At 41.6% G+C, this 20,771-nt stretch overlaps 1 protein-coding gene and 1 long non-coding RNA gene across 2 annotated transcripts in view; both read left to right on the top strand.

The window, feature by feature from the left end:
• Window positions 1-915: 915 nt before the first annotated feature.
• On the top strand, window positions 916-1,462 carry LOC129166737 (uncharacterized). The gene is made up of 3 exons (XR_008565646.2): window positions 916-998; window positions 1,128-1,199; window positions 1,349-1,462. It is a non-coding gene; the product is annotated as an uncharacterized lncRNA (long non-coding RNA).
• Window positions 1,463-7,520: 6,058 nt separating this feature from the next.
• Window positions 7,521-20,771, top strand: part of si:dkey-192p21.6 (heparan-alpha-glucosaminide N-acetyltransferase) — a 54,091-nt gene continuing 40,840 nt past the window's right edge. The window contains exons 1-6 of the mRNA XM_054749875.2: window positions 7,521-7,747; window positions 8,038-8,132; window positions 9,951-10,069; window positions 10,717-10,835; window positions 19,444-19,513; window positions 19,597-19,663. Coding sequence (XP_054605850.1) covers window positions 7,648-7,747; window positions 8,038-8,132; window positions 9,951-10,069; window positions 10,717-10,835; window positions 19,444-19,513; window positions 19,597-19,663 — 570 coding nt within the window. The 5' untranslated portion in view covers window positions 7,521-7,647. The remainder of the gene's footprint in view (window positions 7,748-8,037; window positions 8,133-9,950; window positions 10,070-10,716; window positions 10,836-19,443; window positions 19,514-19,596; window positions 19,664-20,771) is intronic.

The following is a 20,771-nucleotide window of genomic DNA, read 5'->3' as shown; positions in this document are numbered from 1 at the left end:
ATACATTGACGGCGGGCGGCAGGTCTCGCGCCGGCGCCATTCGCCTTTCTTTTTGGACTCGGGAAATGAGCTACGTATTATTTATCCCACAAAAAAAGGAGCGGCAGCTGGCCGCTGGAGGTGCCCTGCTAGTAAGATCCCGTTTAAACTGTAAACTGCCATAAAATAAAAACTATAATAGCTAGAGCGGTCTTTTTTTTAGCTGAAAGTTGAGACTGTCTCGCCTTTCAGCACTGTACAAGTCGATGATGTCATCGTGTTGCGTTAAGTGTACTGCACAGCACACCGCGGCTATGTTAACTCACAGTGACCTTGAAGCAGCGTGGGAGAGTTGAAGAATTTAACCAGTTAAAATGGATTCATGGATATTTAATCAATAGTTGTGGCTCCTCTGGTCATTTAGTTCTTTGTGTGCCGGAGACATTTGCTGAATAAGGAAATAAAAGCTTAAAATGACAAAAAAAATTAGGGAAAAACACTTGTTTTGTATTCTATCAATTATTAATGATTAATAGATTGTTGGTGTTTTAACTTTTGGCAAAGGAAAACACACAATTTCCAGGCAGCCCCAGTCTGGAGAAGTGATGGTGACATCAGCCGTTAAAAATAAATAATACTCTGAGGTTTTTATGAATAATTTGTACTTTTACTTGAGTATTTCTCTAACACCAGTACTTTTACTTGTAAATGAGTAATATTTTAGCAATGTAACAGTACTTGTACTTGAGTACAGATTTTCAGAATTCTTTCCACCACTGCTGAAAACTGTAAATGCTCATTGTAACATGTTAATTAAAATGCTGAAGCAACAGATGTGACATGAAGATTGTATTGTTTGTTTTATGCAACATCAGGAGCCCTACACAGATATTTTGGGATGACATCAGCTGCCACTGAGGAAGAGCCATCTACCTCCACGGCTCATACCAGTAGGCCAGTATTTGAACTCGAGGAGGGACAGTCTGCTGGCACCACATCTCCCCAGGAAGATACTTTAGGTGGGTTTTGCACACGTGTGTGTGTCCAGAAAACATTTAGCTATAGACATTTAAATAGTATTTTCACAGAATATGGGAATTGTTCCATATAGCAATGTGGTGAGTTATGCTTCCATTTTCTGTCAATAGAGAGACCTACCAGTATATGTGAACTTGATGAGGGACAGCCAGCTGCCACGTCTCCCCAACAAGATATGTCAGGTAAGTTTTGCACAAGTGTGTGTGTGTGTGTGTGTGTGTGTCCTGCAAACATTAGAGAAATTTGAATGTCACATATTGTATTTTAATAGAATATGTGAAATGGTCCACATAGCAATGTGTTGAGTTACGCTTCTGTTTTCTGTCAATAGAGAAGCCTGAACGATCAACCAATGAGTCCCATTGAAGGTGATGATGAGCCTCTTTCTTCAGACCCAGCCAAGTGGCCATCACCAATTACCGACAGCATACGCACAAAGCTAGTTCGAGGAGGACCTACCAAGGTGCCAACTACTTTCATATTTCCCAGGTATGAAGGCGATGGCAGGTGTTGTCATCATCACTAATTCAGTAGAACTTTGACAAGTGGTGAGAAGGTGGCCAGGAGCTGGATGTTGTATTCAGTTAGCAAACGTTGTTATATATAATACACTCCACGCAATTTGAAACAAAGTTGTAGGTGTAATTTTTTTTCTTGTGTGTGTGTGTGTTTGTGTGTGTGTGTGTGTGTGTGTGTGTGTGTGTGTGTGTGTGTGTGTGTGTGTAACCAGTTTGCCCCGCTGGTTGATAATGGAAACTGCGCTGATCCTGCTGCTGTTTAGTAGACCAATTCCTTTCTAAATGATTAAGTAAATAACTGTTTGTGGTCGTGTACAATGCTGTTGTATATTTACCTCTGTATGTATTTTTAATTTAACATATTTGTTTGAATTCACATTTATTAAATCCATCTTTTGATGTAAAAACTGCATTTAAAATTATGGAAATGCTATATTTCTCCGCAGGAGTGTGTGTGTGTGTGTGTGTCTGTGTGTGTGTGTGTGTGTGTGGGGGGGGGGGGGGGTCACGGGGGATCTCGCACAGGGCGCCATTTAGGCCAGCTCCGCCTCTGGTGACAACTGCAAATTAATTATGACCAATAAGATGTGATGATTCCATATAAATATGAAATATCAATCTGATTGATCTTAGAATTATAGTTGCTTTTACTTGTTCAGGGACCATAAACACACTTCGTCTCATTTCAGACAGAGTCAGGTATGAAAAGGAGTTTTATTCTTTTCTAAACTAATGATTATACATGACAACGATGTTCTGCTGAGCTGTGGCGGCCTCATGGAGGGGGCCATCGACTAGCACACTGCTGCTAACCGCTTAAACATTCTCCCTCTCCTGATAATAACTTTATGCTTTCCTTGACATTGGACGTGTTACTGCTAGTTTACCCGTTTAATTATAGATCCACTAGGATAAATACATTTACTAAGACATCACAATATAACTATAGACACATTATTGTGTGTGTGTGTGTGTGTGTGTGTGTGTGTGTGCGTGCGTGCGTGCGTGTGTGTGTGTGTGTGTGTGTGCTCTGTCTTCTCCATCCCCAGTGAGTCGTGGAGGATGGCTGCTTATACTGAGCCAGGATTCTCTGGAGGTTTCTTCCTGTTAAAAGGGAGTTTTCCTCTCCACTGTCGCTTTATGCTTGCTTAGTATGAGGATTGCTGTATAGTCACTGACACTAGTCAGTGACTTGATGTAATTTGCTGGGTTCCTTATATAGGAAACATTATTTCTGGTTGGCTTAATGAACTGTGAATTGGAATGTTTATTATGTGAAGTGCCTTGAGACGACTCTTGTCGTGATTTGGCGTTTTATAAATAAACTTGAATTGAATTGAATTGACAAGATATGAATAATGAGATGTGATGGAGTGGATGTGCGGTGATGGAGTGTGATGTGTAGGTGGTGTGATGTAAGCTAGATGTTTCTCAGAATCTTTGTATCTGAAAGAAATTGTGAAATCTGGGTGTAAAAGAATTTGTTGACTGCTATAAACTAGAGCTGATTATTACTGGAACGTGGATTTTTATTCCAGGGTTTCTTTCAGACCAGTTTGGACCTGACACCTGGGCTAGATGGTGTAATATTACACTTTTTCTCAGTCGCTTTGGTGCGTTTCTCAGAACAGAATTAAAATTCTCATAACTTTTAGTTCAACCTCCAAAACGTTTAGTCATTTGTGCTTTTGGACATGTATCAGTTGCTTTCATACATTTCTCTGCTGTTTTTTGACATTTCCATTTGCTCATGTCATGTCAGTCAAAATTAATTATACTTATGGATGCTGAATAGTCGTTCTGAATAAAACTAATAGTCTTACTTTCATTACACAAAACTGTTGAACTAGTTATCAAATGTCAAATATTAGTCATCTGTCGAGCAAATTCTATACCTTTCTTTATCTTTTTTTCCTGGAAATGTCTCCTAAATTGAACAATTGAACATAGGTGAATTTCAGCTGTCACTCATGAGGAGGTGAATCCTCCACTGGCAAGCATATATGAACTGAGCAGGAGCTAGTGTGTACCATTTCTACACTTCTGTGACACAAATTGGAAGGTCAGCATCGTGGAAGAGGGGGGAGGATGTGGGGAGGAAGGGGAAGGGGAAGAGGGAGATATCGGCACATTCCAAATGAAATTAGAGCTACAATTGTGGACCATGTTGTCAATCACGGCCTCACCATGGAGGAGGCTGGTCGAAGGGTGCAACCCAATATTGGAAGAACTACTGTCAGTTCAATCATTCAAACATTCCGTAGGGAAAACAGGTATGCATACAGTAATTTACCGTACTGTACCATCTCATACATATCTCATGTTACTGTACTGTATTTGTAATTTTACTGTAATTTTACTCTGCACCACATAGGATTGAAAGACTACCTCACGGAGGTGGAAGAGGGCCCTTTTCACCCCACAGCAAGAGGAAGCCATTTGTGCAATGGTCATTGCAAACAATGCAATAAAGTTGAGAGAAATACAGAGCGGTGTCATAGAGAATAAGACGGTATTTGGCAATATTGAATCAGTTTCAATTTCAACAATCGACAGAGTTCTAAAAAAAAAAATGAAATCCGCATGAAGCAATTGTATAAAGTGCCGTTCGAATGAAACTGTGAAAGAGTGAAGGAGATCCGTCACCAGTATGTGCAGGTAAAGCAGGTCTTCTATGTTCAGCACTGTAACAGTAGCATAGCATAGCATAGCATAGCATAGCATAGCATAGTTTATTTATATAGCACATTTAAAATGCAGCTTGGGAGCTGCCCAAAGTGCTGCACAGGCTAAAACAAAACACACCCATTACAAGGAGCTAAAACAAAGGATAAAAATCTCAATTAAAAGCAGAGAAAACATGAATAATAAGAACACATTAAAACAATGACACAATAAAACACTAAAACGAGTCACTGTCTAAAAGCCAAAGTGTAAAAGTGGGTCTTTAAACGAGATTTAAAAACCGCCAGAGATGGAGCCTGCCGAACTCCAATGGGCAATGAGTTCCATAGCTTTGGGGCAGCATGGACAAATGCTCGGTCCCCCCGCGATTTGAGTCTCATCCGCGGCGTGTGCAGCAGCAAAAGGTCAGCCGACCTCAACGAGCGGGTGGGCACATATGGAGTGAGAAGGGCAGAGAGGTAGGAAGGTGCCAGGTCACTGAGTGCTTTAAAAACAAAAGTCAGTAACTTAAACTGCACTCTGAAAATGACAGGGAGCCAGTGAAGATGTGTCAGGACAGGGGTAATGTGGCTACGTCGGTGTGTACCCGTCAAGAACCTGGCAGCAGCGTTCTGAACAACCTGCAGCCGATTCAGGGCAGAGTCCGGAACACCAATGAGGAGGGCGTTTGCGTAGTCCAGGCGAGAGGTAATGAATGCATGAATGACTGACTCCAAATGCCTCCGTTTCAGGATTCGTCTGAGGTGAGTAAGGCGGCGAAGCTGATAAAAACAAGACCTCACTACAGAGTTTATCTGTTTTGTAGTTTCATGCAGTACACTAGCAATTCTACAAAACATACTCTACAATGTGTTTTACCAAATGCATGCATTACTGTTTGTTGCTGTACACAGGACGATTGTGAAATTGCATTTCTGTTTCTCTCTCAAGCGTGTCCTGGAGCTGGAAGCCAGGGAACCACTGCACACATTCATATCTGTCGATGAGGCAGGTTTCAATCTGGCCAAAGGCAGAAGGCATGGAAGAAATCACATTGGACAGAGAGCAACCGCTGAAGTCCCTGGTCAGCGCGGAGGGAATATTACCATGTGTACAGCCATCTCACCCATATCCCCCTTCTTGGTCCATACAATACCAACATCTCCTGACATTTTTAGACACTCTTTACACGGACCTAGTCCCTGAGAATGAGAGGGGTGGAGGCCAACTCAGCAAGTATGTTGTTGTCTGGGATAATGTCCGTTTTCACCACTCCCATCTGGTCAGAGAGTGGTTTGCAGCACATGAAAGAATGCTGGTTGAATATCTCCCTCCATATTCCCCATTCCTTAATCCGATAGAGGAGTTTCTCTCTGCCTGGAGGTGGAAAGTTGATGACCGGCATCCACATGAGCAAATGGCCCTGCGAGCAGCCATGGATGCAGCATGTGACAACATCACAGCAGAGTCCTGCAGAGGATGGATTCGCCACTCCAGGAGATACTTTCCTCGCTGCGTTGCGAGGGATGACATCCGTTGTGATGTAGACGAAAACATGTGGCCAGACGGACGGACAGGAACGTCTGGATGTGCCAGAATGATTTACTGTACCTGTATGTTACAGTACTGTGCAATACTGTGTGTACTGTTACATGTACTGTATATTGTTCACATTTGTGCACAGCTCTACCAAAAGGGTGATTTTATGTTTACGTGTATTCTACAGTAAACAAGTGTGTCAGTTTTGACCGGCGGCAGCACGTGGTTTGAAGGAGAGGCAAACAAATAAATCAGGCTGAGGTGGCTTTATTGCAACACGCATTGTCACCAACACCAACATCCACCTAACACCAACACTCACTGCCTTTTATAACTAAGTGACTGATTGGAAGAAACCAAGAAGAGGGGTAATCAAAGAAATAATAACTAAATAATATTTACAGAACCCAACCACCAAAATAATAAATGGCACCTAACATTATTTACATAAATACAAATCATACTAAATAAATCCAAGTTCAAACGACAGAAACTAGGTTTCACACGACTCCTCCAAGAATCGCCCCTCCTTATTTAAGTGGTATGCTCCAGCAGCTTAAAAGCAGCACCTGGGACACAAACGTCCCTTTGCTGCCCCGCCCTGCTGAGGAGACGCCACCAGAAAGGTGAGTGAAACTTTGGAGGTCAACTTAAACACAAATTGACATTTAACCAACATTTCCTCTTTACACAGGAAGGGTGGCCAGTCCCTCTGCTTCTAAAGAATCTGTTTCAAATGTCAAACACAAAATAAACGACTTCAATAACAAAACCTTTTGTCTGGAACTCAATCAGAAACACATAAATCATAATGAATGGAACCCCTGGTCTCCATTACAAAGTGACTGTAGCACATTTTGCTTTTGCACAATGCTGTAGAAACACTTCTATACAGTAAAAATGTAAAACGTACGCATTCAGTGTCTCAGTTACTCCCCAAACTCCCGTAACATCTACAGTAACTTTCCTGCACATTTCAAGTGGCTGTACAAGTATGGCACAGTGCTGTCTGGAGCATTTTCACCGAATATTCTTGCAATGGAAAACACTGAAATTATAAACGGTCATAGTGAAAACATGACAAAGCCATTTGACTATCTTGTTCATAGAGATGGTGTCAAGACTTTTCATTTTGATGCCACCGACCGTTTCATTGACATGAATACTTGCTTTTGAGGAATGGATTGTCAATTCTGAGCATGTGACGTGCTTTTGCAGGCTATCCACCAGGTTTTGCAGTTTGCACTAACTGTTTTGAGAAATGCACTAACTGCTGTGCTGTTAGTGTGTTGATAGTGTTCTGAGAAACGCACCAAAGCGACTGAGAAAAACTGTATCTTGTACTTTTTATGTTCAATATTACGTCAAAGTACCACACAGCAAAATGCTAGTACTCTTCCTTTTTTGTTTAGTGATCTATTTAGTAGATTGTATCTGCTGTAAAGATAATCAGTACCTGCGTGTATACAGGCATCATGCTTATCTACAGATCAGTCAGGGCCCGAGGGAAGATCTTTGAAAAGGTGCAGTTTGACCACACATCAGAATGTGACCAGACTCGAGTTGTACTCACATTTCTGCTCCCGGTAGTAAAGGCACGTTGGTGGGTTTCGCTGATTCACGGTAATACTTTAAAAAGGTTTTTGTCACGTTCAGTAAAATTTAAATCACTTCTGCCTTCAGATTGACCTCAATTCTTGCAATTTTAGACTTTCAGGCTTAGCCTGTCATCGTTTGTGTTTACCGACTCCGCCACAAATCATTTTAGCATCTGCTGATTCTCTTAGCCCTGAACGTGAAGCCGACCCACAACCAGCCGCTCATTAGCCCGCTGACCTTTGGGCTCTTTTTATGCCGCTGTGAGAGTTATAAAGATGAACAGTAGAAGGGGCTGTTTAGAAGACGGAACATGGAATCCAACAGACTCCTACATGCGAGTCTGCCGTTGTTATTCCTCGTTACCTGGAGTTACGGAGGACACGTCAGGAACGACGAGCTGCATCTGGATGGTGAGTATCAGCAGTCTCACAGAGACAGACTGTAACTTTTTACATTCAAAAAGTGTTTGTGTTGTGGTTTTTGCACGCAGTGGGACGAAATATCAATCATGATCAATACAAAAGTTCAATAATTAATAGAACAAGTCAGTATTATGAGCATCAAACAAGCAGATCCAGTTATTTCTGGGACCTAGAGAAGGATAGTGATCTGTAACGCCCTTCTGCTGCCGTGTATTTTATGGTGTGCTGGAGGATTTGTGTACAGTCCATAAATCAGAACTGTTTTTGAATCTGAGCAGGACCTGCTCTGAAAATGGACCAGGCTCTGCTCACGTTTCACAACCAGCTTCCAGAAGAAGTGCAGATCTTCTACACATCAGATCACTGCTACAAGGTGAGGATGACCCACCTCCACAGAGAGAACCAGTAAAAGGAAAGTCCGGTAGGTTTATTTAGATTTGATGGCTTTGCTATGGAAACCAAACAGCAGATATGTTGCTCAGAGGAAAGTTCGTCATTTGCGCTCCAGCTATGATGTATTGTGTTTTGCTTTTTCAGCGTTTACTTGATCGAGGAGTTGGTGAATAAACGTGGAAGCACCACTGTGATTTTCTTCTGTTTCTCCTCTTGCAGCTTTGGAAAAACTCCTGTAATAAATAAAATTCCACTTAATAACAGAATTCTGTGACTTTATGGTGGCAGTGCAACATTTTAGACATAAGAACATGAGACTCAGGCCATGCAGCCGCGTTTTTCTAACACCTCCTCAGCCCACCTCGTTTTCGGCAAAAACATCCAGAGCATTTTGATGCACATTACTGTAATAGGCACGCCAAGCCTGTAGGTGGCAGCAGTTCACAAAACTGTCTGCGTCTTTGCTGAAAAAGATTTATTGGATGTGAAATAACTGGGTGGCAGGTCCTTAAAGGTATGGTTCACTGGAAAACCTATTTTTTATTATATTTCTAATTAAATCACTCTCTGAGATTTTCTACAGTCTTCTACCCCTATTTCCTGAAATTCTAGGATTAGAAAAGCCTGACAGACAGGGCTGCCAGAGCTAATGCACTGAGCGTGAGACGCATGCATTTGAGCCCTTCACAGGCTCTCACTACTCTGGAATGAGCTGCAGAAACCACTGAAGTTCACTACCTACATTTCATTATCTACCTTCAATAATTGATAGTGATCAGTAGTTTCTTATCAATGTGTTTCTGAGTACTTAAAGACTGTTTTAAGTCTGTTTTGATTGTACATATTGTAAACGAGAACGGTCCTTTATGTCGTTATGTCTAATTGTTTTATCTTATTTATGGCTTGCTTTTTTTTTATCTTACCAGTTTTTCTTTGGTGTAAAGCTAACTAAGGCCTAGTCCACACGTAGCCGGGTTTTTTTTTAAAAACGAATATCCGCTCCTCCAAAAACTTGCATCCGCACCACCTCTTTAAAAAAACTCTGTCCACACCTACCCGGATAAATACGTTGTTAAGGACATGCCAGACCTGTAGGCGGCACTACTTCCCCCGTTCTTAACCTCGTCCTTCGTCTGTGGTCTTCCGCGAGGAGCAGTAATTCCGCTTGCAAAAACAAACAAGCAAAAAGTGCTTGGACAATTGATAAAGCGAGCGCAGCTCTGAAGGCATCCATGCTGTCGGCTAGTGTAAACACAGGTCGCACACGTGATGTCACCATTTTTTTGTCGCGGAAAGTGACGTTGCGGACCTTAAAACTCCGGTTTTGTCGGTCCACACGCAGACCCCCAAAACGGAGAAAACGCAGATCTTCACTTTGGCCGGAGTTTTTAAAAAGATCCGTTTTCGTGTGAAAAAACTCCGTTTTCGTGTGGATGACAGGCCAAAACGTAGAAAAATATCTACGTTTTGGCAGATCCCCGGCTACGTGTGGACAGGGCCTCAGTGTCCGTTGCTGCTGACCACATCGTTGTTGTAAATGAGAATGAGTTCTCCATCCACTCATCTGAAGTTTCCTCCAATCACGGTCAAACATTTCCTATAAAAAGGCCGCATTTGAGGTGGGCTCCCTCTTTAGCTGCTCCAAGATGGTTGTCAGAGAGGGCACGCCCTGAGGGTAACAAACATTTTAAGTCTACCAAAGCTAACGCTATAATCACCATCTTAACCACTCTAAAGAAAAACTTGTTGTTTTCTTAACAATATTATTGTTTCCAAACCTTTCATTTTTGCTTTTCAGTGTGTGTACCAGCAGCTCGTTACAGTGAAGCCCAACAACAACTCGTCTGCAACAATCAGCACAGTTTTCACCCTCTCGCTGCAGGTGGAATCACGAATGAGCAATACGACTTTGTGCAGGTAACACGTCTACTTCATGTTGTTTCCTTGACGTGACGCGGTGTGATGGCATCCAGTGATTTCATCAGCAGTCTGAGGTTATTTACAGGTCTGGAGGAGCTGTCTGACCTGCTTTGGAGACCTGAATGATCTCTAAACCTCCTTACTGAGGATCAATTAGAAGCCTTTTGGGGGTTAATAAGACCTGACATTCTGATATTGATGCAGCTCCTTAAAGGCAGAAAGCCACATGTCCTCCGGATGCATCCGGCTGACAGGTCCTAGATTTATGAACAGGGAGGCCTGCTGGGTTCGGTACCAAACGTTTTGCTGCTTTTTGTTATTTTAATTCTCTTAGAGGTCCGGTCTCTTGTGATCAATGGTGAGGTCTCTAACCAGACTGTGCTGCTATTGATTTCCTTTTCCTCTTTGAAAAAAAAAGAGAAGAACACTCAGACTGATAGCCAGTATGTCATCACAACAGTGGATCAATATAAACATGTAATGCACGAGAAACTGGAGACAATAAGAGGGGCTGCAGTTCACACCTGCAGACACTAGGTGGTGCTCCAGAAGTTTGCAGGAAACCCTGACAATTCTCTTTTGGGTCAGTTGTGAGGAAAAGTTCGGACAAAATCAATCAGATTGAGAGAAATGTGTTGATGCAGGTGGAGTCAGACGTATGAGGAAGGAGGTCGTTACTCCGTCTGGATCCAGGTGCCGCTGGCCTTCTCGCAACCACAATGCAATTTCTCTGTGGATAAAAACCCAAACAATGCAACCCTGCGTGAGTATAAAACACCTGGAGAAGAGGATGAGGATGATGATGCTAATGGAGAAGATTAGTGCATTTATTTTTAAATTTATTTCCAGAATTTAACACCGTCAGTTTTAAAACCCTTCAGAATCATACAAAAATCCTCACAATCAGGGGCGTAGCTTCGACTTTAGAAGTGGGGGGGACACAACCAGTATGAGGACCAGGGTGGGGGTGGGATCCTTACAGGAAGTTTTAATGGGAAACAGGCTTCAACACACTGTTTTCTGCTTGGTCCAACCCCCCAAAAAAAACCTACATCCATGCTCACAAAGACATTAAGGTGCCAGCATAATAAATAAACGTGTAACCAGCTCTCTGCAGGACAAAACCAAGACACACTCAGCATCAAGTTGTGTGTTTTTTATAATGAGCGTCAAGAAATATGAGTTTCTTTGTTGTTTGGTTATTTTTCTAACCTTGTAGATTATTGTAGTAAATTTTCATCAAACCCACCGGCCTTAAAGCATAGCATCAGCATTAGCTCCTTCATCAGAAAACTGCAAAATGTAGGCAAATGCATGGCTGCTGCTTTTAAATTAGCATTACATACGTACAGTATGTTAGGCTTCAAAGGTTTAAACATGTTCATTTGCCATGTGCTTTTATTGTGAAGGTCTTTTACAGGAAGTTATGCCTCAGTCAGGTGAAATCAATATTAGTAAAAATCCATTTTCTTTACCTGCTCATCCTCACAAGGGTGGGGGTGGGGGGGTGGGGGCAGGTGCCCATCTCCGACAGTCTCCGGGCATGCACGCAGGGTACGCCCTGGACCGGTTGCTAGTCGATTGCAAGGCAACACAGAGACACACAGGACAAACAATCAAGCATATACACACTCACACCTAAGGACAATTTAGAGCGACCAATGAACCTAACAGTCTTGATTTTGGACCATTGGAGAAGCCGGAGTACCTGCAGAGAACACACACATGCACAGGGAGAAAATGCAAACGCCAGGGAGAAAATGCAAACGCCAGGCAGAAAGACCCCAGGCTGGGATGTGAACCCAGGACCCTCTTGCTGCAACAGCACTAGCCACTGCACCACTGTGCAGCATGTTTTGTGATTATTTCACTGTAAAATTCTTAAGTTTGAATCTGAATCAGAAAGCTTTTTATTGTCACTGCATTAGAATGTAATAAAATTAGAAGGCACTGAACGGTGATTCTGGCGTACAGATGAAGGAAACAAGATGTAAACAGAAAAACTTGTTGGACCTTAAACTGTCAGTCCATGAGTTAAACTGACAAAATCACGGAAAAAAAAAGAAAAAAAAACATGAAGTTAAAAAAAAACAAATCAGTAGCAACTATATAATCAGCTTCATTTTTATTCTCCAATCATTACCAATATAACAGCAGTAAAGAAATAAAAGTGGCGCTTGCCTCCTGTAGATCCTCCACCAGGGGGCAGCAGACATGCGTAGCACTAGATTTGGCAGGTTTCTGATGATGGTACTAATCCTGATGCTCCATCTGGATGGTTTAAGGCTAGAAATAGTTTGATGAAACATGAGACAACACCACAGTAACCATTAAAACCAGTTACACGTTTCATCCCTGGTTGAGACTCGGTGGAAGCCGGTAACCTTTAGCCACACTCAGACACTTTGATCCCACCTCTTAATTGAGTCAGCAGAGAAAAATCACTTCTCTCATTGGAGCAGTGATTCTCATCCATCTCACGGGGCATGATGCGTATTGATCAGATAGGACTTGCTTTCTTGAAAAGGGATAAAAGAAAAGCTTTTTCTGCTTGTTTTGAAGTCCTGGCTCTGGCCGCTGAGAGTTGGGGTAATACATTAGGGAGTGTGGAAGGATTAGGGTGTAATGGGATTTTGAAAGCCTCTCTCTCTCTCTCTCTGCATAATGTACTCTACTTAACAATATTGCAGATTATGTTGTAGATCTGACTTTTAAAGCCAAGTAGCCATTATCTTGCTATGGTCAGTGTGACTGCACCTTTCACAGTATGATGAGCTTCCATTAGCTCCACAGACCTGTGATTATAGCAACTCCTCATGGGAGTTGCTCAGCTTAATGGTCTGACCAGCTCAGTGCAGGTAAAAGCAGGACTAAGGTCCACCGCTGTCTCCTGTTGAAGCAGGCCTTCCTTTGGTTCTTTGTTGTGTGCAGAGGCCATCATAGACCTGTAATCGTGTTAGTACGGTATTCTGCATCGGACCGCAGACCACTGGTCACCTGCAGAGTCCTTAATTATCCTCAACAAGGCCACAACGCTGGCTACTATTACTAACTCCATCATTACATCCACAAAAACAGCCTAAATCAGTCATCTTCTTGTTCCGATAAAGGAGGAACTTCAGGGAATTTGTCAGGAATGCTGTGACTTTCCCAAGAGGATTCGTCCAATGTGGATCCATCTCGGGTTGAGATGGCTTCTTTTTGTTTGTTCTTCCATAACAAACACGGTGCGTACTCATTTACAGCCCACACGATGACGCAGGGAGATGATTTTATCACGTTTGGGAGAAGCTGGAAGTTTTATATTCCGACTGTAAAACGTCTCCCTGAACAACCTTCAGCGTTTTCAGGTCAGCTGTTCTGACAAGACCTGATTTTGGTCCCGTTTTTAGGGAACGTGAACAGAACTTCTTACACTTTTGGTCTAACGCTAAAGGGATTTGTTTTGTTTTGAATTTTTTTTCTGCGTCAGAATGATAAACGATTACTTGTTGCAAATGGCTTCCTTGATGGGATGTTTTTGGAGAAATGTCGAGCTTATCCAGATTTAGACAAGACCGAAGTGTTGCTATCTTCTTATATAAACGCCTGAATTTCACAACAACAAGTGCTAATTTAAACATCGTTTGTACGTTTGTTCTGTGTTTCATCTAACTGCAGCCAGTTTTATTTTGGCCTTTTTTTTTTGCTGACGATTCGACTAACACTGTAGTCTTCCTCAGAGCTTCGCCGCTGCTGGTGGCATCATATCCTTCTCGTTTCTCAGTGAGCAGCAGAGGACGATGTCGCCCTCTGCTGCCCGCGCTCTCCTCACTGATGTCACAGGCGTGATCCAACGTGTAGAAACCATTGTCTCCATTTATGGCCGTGTCCATGTCTCCTTATTTCCACGGCTTCCTAATTCCATCTTTTGTATTTTCGTTGTTCGCTGTTTATGATCCGTGCTTCTTCCCAGAAAAGAGTGCGAGAAAGAAACAAACCGAAGACACACAAGAGCCGCGAGACAAGAATAAATAAAGAAATCAGCCGTAACGGGCCACCGCACAAGGGAAAATCATGCAATGGACTGGGAAGGAACACGGAGGAGGGCACAGGGATCCCCCTCATGAGCGGAGGATGTCGTAGCACTACACTAGTAAAGGGATACAGATTGGTTGAGGCAGTCAACATGGACAGGAGGTTCTGGTCAGAGAACCAGGCGAACTAGAAGTATTCTCAGTGAATTTATTGGCGTTGACATTAAACAGCAGACTCTTGTAACTGGAGTTGGATACATGTATGTATATGTGTGGTCTCTAGGAAGAAACAAAGTGACTTCCGTAAGTTAAATAATCCAACTAAGGCCCTGTCCACACGTAGCCGGGGATCTGCCAAAACGTAGATATTTTTCTACGTTTTGGCCTGTCATCCACACGAAAACGGAGTTTTTTCACATGAAAACGGATCTTTTTAAAAACTCCGGCCAAAGTGAAGATCTGCGTTTTCTCCGTTTTGGGTGTCTGCGTGTGGACGGACAAAACCGGAGTTTTAAGGTCCGCAACGTCACTTTCCGCGACAAAAAATGCTGACATCACGTGTGCGACCTGTGTTTACACTAGCTGACAGCATGGAAGCCCTCAGAGCTGCGCTCTGTCACTACCCGATCCATCAATTGTCCAAGCGCTTTTTGCTTGTTTGTTTTTGCAAGAGGAATTACTGCTCATTGCGGAAGACCACAGACGAAGGACGAGGTTAAGACCGGGGTAAGTACTGCCGCCTACAGGTCTGGCATGTCCTTAACAACGTATTTATCCGGATACGTGTGGACAGAGTTTGTTTTTAAAACGCGGTGGTGTGGATGCAAGTTTTTGGAGGGGCGGATATTCGTTTTCAAAAAACCCCGGCTACGTGTGGACTAGGCCTAAGACATAGCCAACACCCACTGCTAACTAAACAAATTATAACCGATACTCGTGTAACTGAAGGTACGTTACCAACTTAGCATGGAACTCATAAGGCTAGCTTTAGCATTAGCAACTAACGGCAGTCATTTAAACACTATTAAACATGCTAACGAATAACAGCTGCGACTGACGGGCTACCAAACATGAAACAAACTAGCGAACATAAATATAACATCAATATTCGCCTTTAGTACTCACTTTTATATCCGTCACGCACAACATACAGAACGTTAAACCGGAAGTATGTCCGTCATAAATTAAAGGCACGGTCTGGAAGCATGGAACAAACATTAGTTCCGCTCGGCGGAATATTAGTTCCGCTTCGGTCTCTCGGACAGAGGATGTGGTATGACCAAATATGGTTAATTGAGGGTGTTTCTGTATGTTAAAGACTGAATGGACACAAGCACCTGGGTGGCCACAGGTGGGATTCTAGGCCTAGTCCACACGTAACCGGTTTTTTTAAAAAACGAATATCCGCCCCTCCAAAAACTTGCATCCACACCACCTCGTTTAAAAAAAAAACTCTGTCCACACGTACCCGAATAAATACGTTGTTAAGGACATGCCAGACCTGTAGGCGGCAGTACTTCCCCCGTTAATACCTCGTCCTTCGTCTGTGGTCTTCCGCAAGGAGCAGTAATTCCGCTTGCAAAAACAAACAAGCAAAAAGCGCTTGGACAGTTGATAAAGCGAGCGCAGCTCTGAGGGCATCCATGCTGTCGGCTAGTGTAAACACAGATCACACACGTGATGTCAGCATTTTTTGTCGCGGAAAGTGACGTTGCGGACCTTAAAACTCCGGTTTTGTCCGTCCACACGCAGACACCCAAAACGGAGAAAATGCAGATCTTTACTTTGGCCGGAGTTTTTAAAAAGATCCGTTTTCGTGTGGATGACAGGCCAAAACGTAGAAAAATATCTACGTTTTGGCAGATCCCCGGCTACGTGTAGACAGGGCCTTAAAGAGCGGGTCAATTGAGCCTCGGAGTCCTTCTCCACCCACGTATCAATTTTAAAAAATGCAACATTAGTAGGCGTTGCCTGGAGGACCGAGAGGGCGGAGCCGCGGCAGTGACGAAGACGATGGCTAACTAGACGAAGCTAGCTCCCTTCACTCTGAGCAGTTGATAGAAGTGGAGGATGTTTCTCCCCCTCCTTACACAGACACTCGAGAAGAAAGGGACCAAGTCTATTTGGAGGAGACAAGCGGACCTGAGTCTTATTGTTTTGAGCTTGTGAGTTGCCTGAAACTCCCAGAACCGACCCAACAGAATCACCTCTGAAAGGTAAGTTAGCCGTTAGCCATAGCATTGGATTAGCTGCAGGGTTTGTCTCCACGGCCCTAAAAAGCTAGTATTCAGCATGTTTTAGAGGTTTATCTGCTTCAGCACACCTGGTTTTAATCAGCAACAAATAGCTGAGCTGCTTAACAGCTAATCTAACCTGTTAAAGCAGGAAAATCCACTGAAACATGCTGGATAGCTCTCCGGTAGCCCTGGGCTCAAGTTACAGTCTGCTGCATATAAAGTTATGAAAATACCCCATGAGAAAATCATTCTGTAATGTGTTCAGCCCACTAAAACTGCCCTGATTTCTTTATTTATTTACTAATAACAGCTGCTCTCTCGGTTCTAGGTCCTCTGGTGTCTGCAGCTGGTCTCTGGTGTCTGCAGCTGGTCTCCTCTGCTGGTGTCCTCAGGATCAGGAACTTCCAGAAGAATGTGCCTTTCGATGACTCTTTCCCCCTTATTTGTTATATTAATTAAATAAATCTCAATATATATATTTCCTGTTTTTGTTCATGTCCATAAATACTTAAACATGCTTGAAATTAGAACGAGCTTTTAACAGTGAGGTGCTAGTTTAATTAATCACAATAGAGCTAGTTAAACATGCAACAAAAATGTGATATTCAATGTAATTTATAAATATCCATTAAAATATCAAAACTGGAATCTAAATGAGATATTTGGCAGCACAAAAAACTTGTCAAACACAATATTTATTATAATAATTGTAGGCAGACAGGAGACAGAGCTGATGGAGGTTCTCAGTCATCGAAGGATGGCTGAAGGCTTTCCAGGAACAGGAGATGTGGTGTTGTCTCTTCTCTCTCTATTCTGCCAGATGATCTGATAGGTTACAGGTGTGTGAGGACATCCTCATGCTGTCATAACCAGATGACAGAGTTATCAGGTGATCAGCCAGGCTAATGAGATGCAGAAAGAAAACAAATTCAGGACAGTGTACAATATGTGGTGTTGCTCACCTTATGTGCTCTTATAGAATATTAATGTGTGCATGCCTCATGGTGTAGAGTCCATATTTTGCTGAGTGTCCTGCAATAATGCAGGTTATTAGTTACTTTACTTTTGATAGCAAAAACAAAATATTTAATGTAAAAGTTATTTTCCAGGAGAATCAGCTCACACGTCACCACCAAGTGTCACAGGGGCAGAATCAGTAGCCTCCGTCATGATGTCATGATGTAATCACATACTTATTTAATTGTTAATATCTTAAAAATTCTGAAATGTTTTAATTTTTTTTTTTTTACCTTGAACAGTTCACTGAGCTTGCACTGTCACTGAGGTGGAAGCTGGAATCAACAGCAGACACCTTACATCTTGGTCTTTTCAGGGGGTCTGGATGCTCTGGGACCTTCTGGAAGATGAATTTTCATCATGGTCCCCGTGGGTCACCAGACACACTGCGGCTGTGAACTCCATTCTGGCTGGCTATGTAAAAACAAAGAAGCAGCACATTTATAAATGTTTAAAAGAGCATAAAATCACGTGTAACAATAATCTGTAAAACAAATTAAAACTAGAAGGTAATAATAAAATGTTTACATAGAATATTATTAAAAATAATTCACCTTTGCTACAGGTAAGGCTTCACGTCTGCCTGGACAAGTACATTCTTGCAGCTAAATCAGTCTGACAGCCAGTGTCTTGGGTAGATTTAGCCTGAAAAAAAAATAGAAGCACATTGTTGTTGGGAGTTTATAAAGTCAGATAATATACAAAAGAATCTCCTATATAGGCGCTTTATAACATTCCTAGTGTGTGATCGTTGTTATAACGTAAAAGTCAGTCACATATGATGTGGAGAGCCTGAAATGCGACCTCCTGAACAGAATTCCTCACAGAACCGGGTCACAAGCTGGATTTCACGCTGTAATGCTGTCAACAAGTGCAGCGTTAGTTAGAGACACTGTTGCAGAATTACCGACTGACTAGCTAAAGGAAGTGAACCACGTCTCTCAGACTTTGCATTTAGGTAGGGAATTGTCTTTAGAAGATGTTAAAACGTTTATTTAGCTGACTCACCTCAGACTGGAGCCCGCCGTGGTGGGGGAGCAGAGTCGGTGGGCTGCATCTAAATCGCGGAAGAGCCACGGTGGGCACAGCCTCCCTCTTCAAACGGAGGCGTGCAGAATCGCGGGTAAAATGCCCAGAGTCACCACAAGCATACTACACTACACCTACTCACCAATACTAAGACGATATGGAACACTAAACCCGAAATACTTTCCCAATTACACTAACAGCCAAACACTAACTAAACTACAATATACAACAGCCAAGCTAACACTAAATAAGTATTTATAACACTAAAAGCTATGCTAAAGACTAGGATATGCTAATGCTATATGCTAATGCTGAACTACCGCTGACCTCCTACACTCGCTTGCAAATCCAACTCCCACTCGCCACAGGGCGTGGCCGAGACGCTCGTTGCTTTTATAACTTTGGCACGGAGCTGCTACGTAGTACTCTACTGGTTTACGTAGTACTTTACTCTTTAGCCATTGGCTAAAATTTATTCAAAATGACTTAAATTCTATGTTTTCAGCTGAAGGTGGCGCATTACTGTGGTTTTTAGACAGAATTTTTAAAGAAAATGCACCAAAATGCTAAAATAAAGAATGCACACATTTAAAACACTATTAGACACTCATTTATACAGTTCATCAGCAAAAAAAAGTTAATTTAGACGTTACTTGCTCTTTAAAGTCTATTGCGGAGGAACGTACATACGAGAGGCCGCCGCTTGTTACATTAATCAGGATTTTGGCCTCTCATACAAACACTTAACATTTCATAAATGAGGGCCCATGTTTCCACATCTGGTTCTCCTATGTGGTGTAAACTTTATTTCTCCCTACTGAGGCAGTTCAGCAAGCCATTTACACAAAAATATTCCACACAAGCTAAATGTCTCTCAATCTTCCTCATTCAGCTCTATTTGTGTTTATATTCTCTTAGTAGTTGAGTTTTCCGTGTAAATGCCTGCAGGGGTTTAAGGGAGGTTCTAGCTTTGCCACTGAAGAGTTTGTCTTTAACACAACCTGACTGCCACGGAGCCACGGGTTAGCCCATTGCCATGGTGACCTGATTGGATAATTTCTTTCTTTTCCAGCTCTCCTGGTGGCTGCTCTCCTACTGGCTATAATTGCTCTCCTATTTGTTGCGACACCCTACATCTGCAGGTACACGTATATCTAACATCCAGGAGTTAAATGCCTCCCTGCACTTTTATCGAAACATTACTTCCTTTCTATTTTCTTATTAGGAGACATTGTACATCAAAGTTTATTAAGACCATTTGCTGCCAAGGTCCACAGTACTCTTTGGAAGATGTAAGTAACATACTGAAAGCATTAGATTAATACCCTGATGAAAGGAATTGGATGTACAGTATGATCTAGATTATAAGTGGATGAGAGGACTTCCACGCTCTGACCATTGTGGGAGCTGTCTTATGAGGCGCTGGTTGTAAAGTAATACAATCAAAAATTAAATAGGTGCCATTTTTTAGTTCACTCTGTTACCACATTTATTTAGAAGTTTCTAATGTGTGTGACTGTGATTCATGTTAACATACAACATCAAAGTCATTCAGGTAAAATCTAAATGCATAATGTTAAATTTAAATATTTAATATAAAATCTAGACAAATCCATGGACTGGAATCCTCAGTGACCAATGAAAGGACTCGGACCTTAGATGGGGGATCTCTTCATCTAACTTTTCTTTTGGAGTGCCAGTTCTGTTTTATGGTACTCTGAATTTGCACATCAGCTAAATATTTAGTGGGAAACTGCACCTATTACACTGAGATGAATAAAGGTTTGTAAACTAGATTTGATTTTACATATTTAGATTTACCCTAGTCTATTTAAAATGTAAGTTTTAAATATTCAACCTAGGCCTTCTGTATTTACATTTACATCTAATCATTACCTGAGCATATTTTGGTACAAGTCTCAAACTTTCATGTCAAATCTTGTTTGTTTAGATTTAAATCTAAATATTAAAAGTCAGATTTCATTCTAAATAGATGGATGTTTATGAATTAGATTTTATAATTTAGACATATCTATATATTATACAATTCTTAATATTTAAGTCAAATTTAGTCATTTTATTTAAGCTTAAATTTAGACTTGACTTAATTTGCATAGATTTGAATAACTTTTAAATTATTTAGTTTTATTATAAATGTTTAGATGTAGATACAAGTTCTGAAAGTTATCTGAAACTTATATTTCTAGATTAGAATGTAAAAATATAAAAAATGTAATTCATATATGTAGATTTGATTCTAAATGCATAGATTTACCTTTAGATTAAAATTTAGGCTTTACTTCATATTTAGATTTTCTTTACATTAATAGAGTTCTATTTTATAGTAAATTTACCTTTTTATATTTAGATTAGAGTCTTTTTATTTTAGTCAAACTTATA

This window comes from Nothobranchius furzeri, chromosome 12 (genome assembly GCF_043380555.1).
Source record: "Nothobranchius furzeri strain GRZ-AD chromosome 12, NfurGRZ-RIMD1, whole genome shotgun sequence".
In the NCBI taxonomy this organism is placed as follows: Eukaryota; Metazoa; Chordata; class Actinopteri; order Cyprinodontiformes; family Nothobranchiidae; genus Nothobranchius; species Nothobranchius furzeri.
The sequence above is the reverse complement of the archived record's forward strand: the minus strand, read 5'-3'. Positions and strand labels throughout refer to the sequence as shown.